The sequence below is a fragment of the Micropterus dolomieu genome, linkage group LG17, assembly GCF_021292245.1.
Source record: "Micropterus dolomieu isolate WLL.071019.BEF.003 ecotype Adirondacks linkage group LG17, ASM2129224v1, whole genome shotgun sequence".
Lineage (NCBI taxonomy): Eukaryota > Metazoa > Chordata > Actinopteri > Centrarchiformes > Centrarchidae > Micropterus > Micropterus dolomieu.
Genome location: NC_060166.1, coordinates 23,040,854 through 23,048,516, shown reverse-complemented (window position 1 = coordinate 23,048,516; position 7,663 = coordinate 23,040,854). Strand labels below are relative to the sequence as shown.

At 41.4% G+C, this 7,663-nt stretch overlaps 2 protein-coding genes across 2 annotated transcripts in view; one reads left to right on the top strand and one right to left on the bottom strand.

The window, feature by feature from the left end:
* Positions 1–469: 469 nt before the first annotated feature.
* Positions 470–1,889, bottom strand: med29 (mediator complex subunit 29). Its single transcript, XM_046073281.1, has 4 exons — positions 1,699–1,889; positions 1,525–1,583; positions 1,327–1,411; positions 470–751 (listed from the first exon to the last, which is right to left on the bottom strand). The coding sequence occupies exons 1-4, from the start codon at positions 1,861–1,863 to the stop codon at positions 524–526; spliced, it is 537 nt and encodes a 178-aa protein (XP_045929237.1). The 5' UTR covers positions 1,864–1,889; the 3' UTR covers positions 470–523.
* An 875-nt stretch (positions 1,890–2,764) lies between these two features.
* The window catches only part of ppp2r1bb (protein phosphatase 2, regulatory subunit A, beta b), a 14,218-nt gene continuing 9,319 nt past the window's right edge, over positions 2,765–7,663 (top strand). Inside the window, exons 1-6 of the mRNA XM_046073280.1 lie at positions 2,765–2,920; positions 3,599–3,689; positions 3,906–4,006; positions 4,594–4,826; positions 4,965–5,112; positions 6,377–6,532. Of these exons, the coding sequence (XP_045929236.1) occupies positions 2,843–2,920; positions 3,599–3,689; positions 3,906–4,006; positions 4,594–4,826; positions 4,965–5,112; positions 6,377–6,532 (807 nt within the window). The 5' untranslated portion in view covers positions 2,765–2,842. The remainder of the gene's footprint in view (positions 2,921–3,598; positions 3,690–3,905; positions 4,007–4,593; positions 4,827–4,964; positions 5,113–6,376; positions 6,533–7,663) is intronic.

The window sequence follows — 7,663 nt, the reverse complement described above, 5'->3', positions numbered from 1 at the left end:
TTAAACTATGTGGTTATTTAACAGCACAGTTGAACGAAAGACTTTGCTGCAGATTTTCTTTATGATCTTCCCACAATATTACAGTACCCACAACTTTTGAATCATGCTCCAACATTACATCCTCCTCATTAGTTAAAGATGTTATTGATAGACAGGTCTTCCTTTGTGCATCTTGAATAATGAGAAAACATTAGTATCAGTAGAAAGGTTTTAATATTCCATACAAATAAGCTACAAAAGACCTGTGAATACTGAGTTGGCTGCTACAACTCTGCCACCACCTGCTGGTCATCTTAGAATATGACTTTTTCCACAGGAATCTTTACACAGTGTTCTCAAAAAAACAGAACTTCAATAAAAATCATAACCAAATATACAGGATCTTGAGAAAATGAAACAGCATCTTGACCAATGTAGCACAAGACTGAGTTCTGAATATGGGACGTCCCCAAATATGAAATCTTTCCTCTTTTTCAAAAGTGTCACTAGATGCAAAAAGAGTTGGGTTGGTCTGGGCCAAGGACTACATGATTCCCTGAGGCTGTGCCTTTCCTGCGATCTTCTTGGAACACTCCAGCAAAGCGTTGTGAATATCTTTGGCACAGGAGATCTGAGACTTGATCATGCCGAGGTATTGGGCATAGGACATGGACTCTGTCTGCACGGTGTCTGGCTTGGTGGCTGTTGGGACCAGGTTGGGTGAATGTTTGGCACTGTCGATGCTCTGGGAGAGGCACTCATATGCCAGCCGCTGCACAGAGGGGAAGAAAAGCATGTGTTTTTGTAGTGTATGTGGCGTGTGATATACACAGACAGATACATAACTTTTTTTCTTTTAAAGACAAGGTGGGAAAGCCTCTCAATCAACATTTGAACTGCAGAACAGGAAAACTTGATTAAACCACTGCTGATGAAATTCTTCAAAAAAAGGGGACTACCTCACTTATTCCCAGTCTTATCTTGATGCCAAAGTCTGTTGTGCTGCAGTGTATACATTCCTACATTTGTATCAATACCTCAGAAACGTTGATATTTCAAAAACCCACAGAGATAAAGATGCGAGTTGGGTTGGCAGGATGGTGACTCACTCCCCTCATCTGTTAAACATTAACTATGTGTGGCTTTAAGAGGGTTGGACTATTTGTTTTCTTATTTACAAAAACAGAAAAAAAATTTGAGCAGTTGAATAAATACAGACAATCTTGAAGTAAAAATAAGGGAGAGAACTTTAGTATCAGCTGTGGTGACCAATGAACAAAAGGACATACACCATCAGTCCTGGCTCCCCATCAGTACTTTGGTGTGTATATTGTGTTTAAGTCTTACCAAACACAGCTCCAGTTGATCGCAAAGGGCATAAAACTCCTCTAGGCTTTTGTCAAAGCGCTGAACAGAGGCGTCGCTGCTTTTGCTAAACCAGAATAAAAACAAAACAAATCAAAAACCAGGACCGACAGTGGCAGAAACATCATTCATCTCAAGGCCGCTGTTGTAAATTGACGGTCCCCCGACAAGGCTACTTACATGCCGTTGTCAATTGACGTGTTATGGGCCAAATTCAAGGATGCTATCTTCATTACATTCTGAAAATGAAAAATAAAGTTTCTTTATCTGCGACACTACAATATTTTGCCAGTGAAGTCGTTCAATCCAACTTTAACGTATGCTATTGTTAGCAGATGTCTCAGCAGCAGTTACCTGCAGACTCTCCTTCAGCTGTGGGATGAGCATCTTAAATCTGAGAACCGGATCAAAGTCCTGCTGTTGGCTTAACTGCTGCTGCTGTTGTTGTAATGAAGTGGGCTGTTGTAACCCGGCCTGAGACATCGGCCCACCGGGCTGCTGCTGCTGCTGAGAAGCCATCTTGACCAAGCCGGAAGAAGAATTAAACATCCGGTTCATCGTTTTTCAAAACAAAGCGCTTCTTCTTCTTTATGTTTTACAGCGGGGTCCAGCTTATTTGCCACATTACCGCCACCTTCTGCTCCGGAGTGTGGATCAGACAATAGACTTACAATCCAGAGCTCTTGAAATAGGGCGATCTAAATCTAAATCCTTTCACACAAAAAAAACTTGCCCTACATTTTGTCCTCCATGCTTTACAACCTAATCCTACTATAAGATCCCAATCCGTGTCAGCACCATATCCCTGCTCATCCATCATATTCTGTAAGGAACCATGGATGTATCATGCATAGTCTATGATATCATGTGGGGGGAAAAAGACTACAAGAAAACTGTTTCCCTTATAAAAGCTACCGTGACTTTGCTTTAATGTGAACTCATCCTCCTGACATGTCCCTCACAAACCTGTCTGTTGTTTTCTAATTATTTTCACTGTTTTGTTTAGTGCACAGTGCCTCAACCTCAACATTGTCAGGAGTCTCTTCTCTCCTGTGTTCCTGTCCTACTACCCTTGTAAGTTTGACACTCTTTTAAAATGAATACAGATGCATCCTTTTCCTCTCACTGTCCCACCTTTCTTGCCACATGTAGTTGTTTCCCCCCCTCACACATTTGACCTCTGCTTTACTGATACTAATTTGCATATGTGTCCCTTCTTTAAAGCCCTTTTTGCAAAATCATTAACCCAGTCATTTCCCCTTACATATGCTGAACCAATCCTGCGCTACCAATTCCTAACCCATTTCCACTAATACCTTGTTTGCCCATTTAATGAGCTATACTCCTTGGTTTTCTCGGTGGTTCCTTGAAGGCAGCAGCAGCAGCAGCAGCAGCAGCGCCGCGGCGGAAGAGAGACGGCCCTGCAGCCGCTGTTCTCTGGCAGAAACCCCGTAGTGCAGTACAACAGCGCCATTCGGTAACTTCAGCAGTATCTAAAATGGCAGGAGCTGATGGAGACGACTCTCTCTACCCTATCGCGGTTCTCATTGATGAGCTGCGAAATGAGGATGTTCAGGTAGTAATTTTCGACTTCAATATTCATTTATACTGTACAGTAAAATCGAGCCATTCTGGCGTATTTTCTCAGTCGGGCATCTGATTGCTGACTAGCTAATGTGCTAACGTTAGCTAGCGTTCCCGGCCAAGGCCTATCAGGAATGTTCTGCCGGGCGCACCCTGTCTTGCTAATCTAGCTGGTTTGCTTTCATCATTTACAACGTTAATTGTATAGTTGGATTAACTCTCGTTGTATTTTTTAATTGCTGCATACACCTGAAATGGACAGGTAAAACAGTTAATTGGGTAACGTAAAGACAAGCTAACCAGGTCACTGGTTTAGCCGCTAACGTTAACGTCGCATCACTGGTGAACAGCAGTAAGCTAGCTAATTGACTAACGTTAAAGTTAGCAATCACAACAGCAGGGCGTTGAAGGCCGCAGTGGGTGTTACTCGCGGCTATTAACCTGTTTATGCCTTATCAATGAACGTTAAGCCAGCGTTTCGATATTTGCTATCTCAGCTAATCGTCTCTTGAAACGCTTTTTATGCAAAGACGCGGACCGTAGTTAGCCCTAATAAATGGTATATCCTGCTTGGCTAAGTATCGTGAGGCTTAACGTTACTTATCGACACTGGTAAATGTGCTTACACGTGATTGTGAACGCTTGACTAACGTTTGCCTATTTTGTGCAGTTACGACTGAACAGCATCAAGAAGCTGTCCACTATTGCTCTGGCTCTTGGTGTTGAGAGGACTCGCACTGAACTCCTTCCTTTCCTCACAGGTAATAAAGTCAGTCACCAGATGTTTGACACAGCAGCTATGACCTCAATGTTATTGTCAACCTGTTGTCATATGGAGAAATGCAGAATGTGTTGAACTTTAAACCATTACATGCTTTTGCAATAGCTGTCAGTTATCCTGTTACACTTTCAGATGTGTGTGTGTGTGTGTATATATATATATATAAATAAATAACCAGTCTTCTGTCATCATTTAGACACCATCTACGATGAAGATGAGGTGCTCTTGGCCTTGGCTGAGCAGCTTGGCAATTTCACTATGTTGGTGGGAGGGCCAGAGTACGTCCACTGTCTCCTGGTAAGCCACTAAAGATTTTATTTAAATGCATACGCTTATTAGGGGACAGATCTTAAGGGACCGCTGCTTTTAAGTAGAGACAGAAAACCCATTTGATGTTGTCAACACAATATGCTGCCTTATCCATTGTAAACCATGGATATGTTACATAATGCAAGGATACAGCTCAGGATATAGATGTGTACTGTAAGGCTGGCTGTGGCCACACAGACACTGTACTTGTTGTTATGTAGTGCTGTTGGTCTCTTCAGAGGGGTTGTTGATTTAAAAACTAACAAAAAGGCTGCATTATTTCAAGTTATGGAAATGTATGAAATTGACTTTCTAGCTGAAAAAAAATTAACCATGAAAACCCTTGCCCATTTGGATTTTATATAGACATTTCTATAGTTTCCTCCCTACACAGTCCACAGTGCATACCTTTTTAGATTACCTAAACCTCAAATATTGTCTATGAAGAGTATTTGATATTGCCCTCTACCTGTTAATACATTCAAAGTATAAAAAAAAAACACAAACATTTGCATATCTTCTATATGTAAATAGTTGAATAACCATATCTGACCTTATTCCTTCTTGATACTCAGCCTCCTCTGGAGAGCCTTGCTACAGTGGAGGAGACTGTAGTTAGAGATAAAGCTGTGGAGTCCCTGCGGAAGATCTCTCAGGAGCATTCACCAGTTGACCTGGAGGTCCACTTTGAGCCTTTGGTCAAGCGGCTGGCCAGTGGTGACTGGTTCACTTCTCGCACATCTGCCTGCGGCCTCTTTAGTGTCTGTTATCCCCGTGTCTCCAGCACTGTAAAGGCTGAGATCCGCCAGTAAGTGGCTTCTTAACAAAGGGAAACACTTTTACTAATTTACTTTTGACCTCAGGTGATTGTTTTATGCTTCAAACCTGGTTTGGTTTTGCAGTCAGTGTTGTTTCTCTGATAAAATGTCTTTGTGTTTATCTGTAGGCATTTTCGCACCTTGTGCTCAGATGACACTCCCATGGTTCGTCGTGCTGCTGCATCTAAACTGGGGGAGTTTGCCAAAGTCCTGGAGCTTGATTATGTAAAAAGTGACATAATTTCCCTCTTCACTGCTCTGGCCTCTGATGAACAGGTATCAGCGCTAGTCTTCCTTCTTCTCAATCTAAACTGCTGTTGTACTCCTGTGTTCTGCAGTCGCTGCTAAATCTATTTGGCTGGTAAATACGCATGGGAATAGATTCTTAGATGCATACCAACTGTTTACAGGGGTTTTAGAGAAGCTGTACAAAGGGGTAAGATGAAAGTAACTGGTATAAATAAATAAAGAAGAGGAGGGGAGAGAGGGAAAGGAAGTTAACTGGGGAATGCAGTTTCGAGGGCCTGTTGTGTTGCTGCTTTCACAGACCTGTGGCGACGAGTGGAAGTGTGGCAGAAGTTTAAGTGGATGCTGTATTTAACCGGGAACCAGTGGAGGTTATGATGGTTGGGGGTTAAGTGATGTCTGTGACGGGATGAAGTTAGAAAGCGGGCGGCGGAGTTCTGGATGTATTGTGGATTTCACTGATTATTTTGTTAGGTGAACCGTAGAGGGTGCTATTGCAGTAGTCGAGTCTGGAAGAGCATGAAAGAGTATTTCTGCAGCAGCAAAGGACAAGCAGGGCCTGAACTGGGCCAAACTATTGCCACCACGATTGCTGTTGAGCTCTCATTGTTACAAGGCAATGCTCTAAGGATGGCTGCTAATAAACCTGATATTGCATATCCCCCTGGCAGTCAAGTCAGCTGTGAAGTGATACACCTCAAACGTTCATTTAAGACGGCAACAAACCCCCTGAATGTGCCACTTAGCGGAACAAGACAAAAACCGATGTAAGCCAAGTCCTTGTCCCTTCAGCGTTCAGCTGGCTTCTATCTGCAGATTCAGAATGTAACACAGTAATGTGCGATAGTGTTTATGCTGTATGTTGCAAAGAATACATTTTTAAAGCATGTGGTCAGAGGGCTTAAGCCCCACTACAATGTGCAGTTTAGTCTGTTGTCTGCCCTGTATTAAATGAGCACAAGCTGCAGATCAGGAATTGTCAACAGTTCAGTCTTATGATGGAGCATAACTGTTCTTATTTTTCTCTTGACAGTATGCCAGTATTGAATTGCTTTAACTCTTAAAGAAAAATTATGGCCAATGTCTTAATTTATACTCCTAAAGCAAGTTATCTATCTAAACAACAAGATGATGGAAGTATATTCATCTGTTCATTTTAATTATGAGGGGGGGTGGATTCATCGCTTATTTGTGATCGCATCCTAGCCCACTGAATTGGAATCAAAACATGAGGTACCTAGAAATTCACACCCTTACCAGATGACCAGCTGATCCCATTACCTTTCTCCATCAGGACTCAGTGCGGCTGCTTGCAGTGGAAGCTTGTGTCAGCATTGCCACTCTGCTGCCTCAGGAGGACCTGGAGACCCTGGTGATGCCAACCCTGCGCCAGGCTGCAGAAGACAAATCGTGGAGGGTCCGCTACATGGTGGCTGACAAGTTCTCTGAAGTAAGCAGACAACTTATTTCCATTTTTTTATTCCCACATTGTGGTCGTCAATGTCGGTGTAGAATTGTTTTTAAGAAATTCAAGTTGTCCAGATCCTAAGAGAACCATTCAGCTCAAACAGTGTTTGTCTGCTCATTGCAAACAAAGCTTAATGCATTGACTCAAAGTCAGGGGGGGAAATTATGTTTTAAAGTGTTGGCACGTTTTACAGTCCATCATAAGGGCAAGCTAGAATGCAAATCTTTGTTGGCAATATATCCCGTTGAACACATGAATCTGACCTTCAAATCTAAAATGTGTAATCGTTAAAGAGACAAAGACAGATGAAGGATTCTTACTGTTTGAGGCTCAGTCTGGTTGCAGAAAGTAGTTTCAGAGGGCTGGTGCTTCAGCTTTGTCAAATGTCACTTGTTTTGTTATTTTAGTGTATGTGGTTTAGCTGTTGCAAAAATACTTGTCAGTAAGATTATTGCTGAACGGAGCACTCTGCTGGTAGATGTGCTTTTCTGTTTTCTGATAACCATTTGATAGATCAAGAAAGACAACGGGCATGCAAGTGGGAGTGAGAAACTAAACTTAAACTGACATGATTTGACAGTCAGTCAGGGGGGAATGCACATTTGAATTAATTTGAACAAATTTCATGTCATTTCAAATTTTTTTTCAAACTTGAATTTTGGAAAAAGGGAAAGCCCTAGTCTACTTCCAAGGTTCATATTTGCAACTAAATGTTTCCATGACAGTTTACATAGAACGCTTCAATATCTTTTCTTTGCAAGCTTATTGTTAGAGCCAATTTTCAAACTCAATGAAATGTCAACCTAAAATATGATTTCAAAAAGCTTCTCTTCAGGTAGGAATTATACATATTTCCCCCTCCAACAACCACCGTACACACACATCCATCCCTGTTACAAATTTTAAGTATTTCTTTGTTTAACATGATCTTAAGTTTAACAAATTGAAGGTCAAATGATTGTGTAAAAATTGACATTAGATGTTACTTTTGTCAACATAGTTCTACTATGTTGACAAAAGTAACATCTAATGTAACGCCACCTGTTGTATATCTTTTCATTACCCTTTTTTTTTTTTTTTTTTTTTTTTTTTTTTTTTTTTTTTTTTTTTTTT

What these genes read in the sequence shown, in the direction of transcription:
- med29 (XM_046073281.1), bottom strand. Translation starts at nt 1,863, where the DNA reads ATGGCTTCTCAGCAGCAGCAGCAGCCCGGTGGGCCGATGTCTCAGGCC. An exon ending in ACGTCAATTGACAACGGCAT is followed by an intron (nt 1,412 to 1,524) that starts GTAAGTAGCCTT and finishes ATTCTGGTTTAG; the next exon opens with CAAAAGCAGCGACGCCTCTG. An exon ending in ATCAACTGGAGCTGTGTTTG is followed by an intron (nt 752 to 1,326) that starts GTAAGACTTAAA and finishes CCCTCTGTGCAG; the next exon opens with CGGCTGGCATATGAGTGCCT.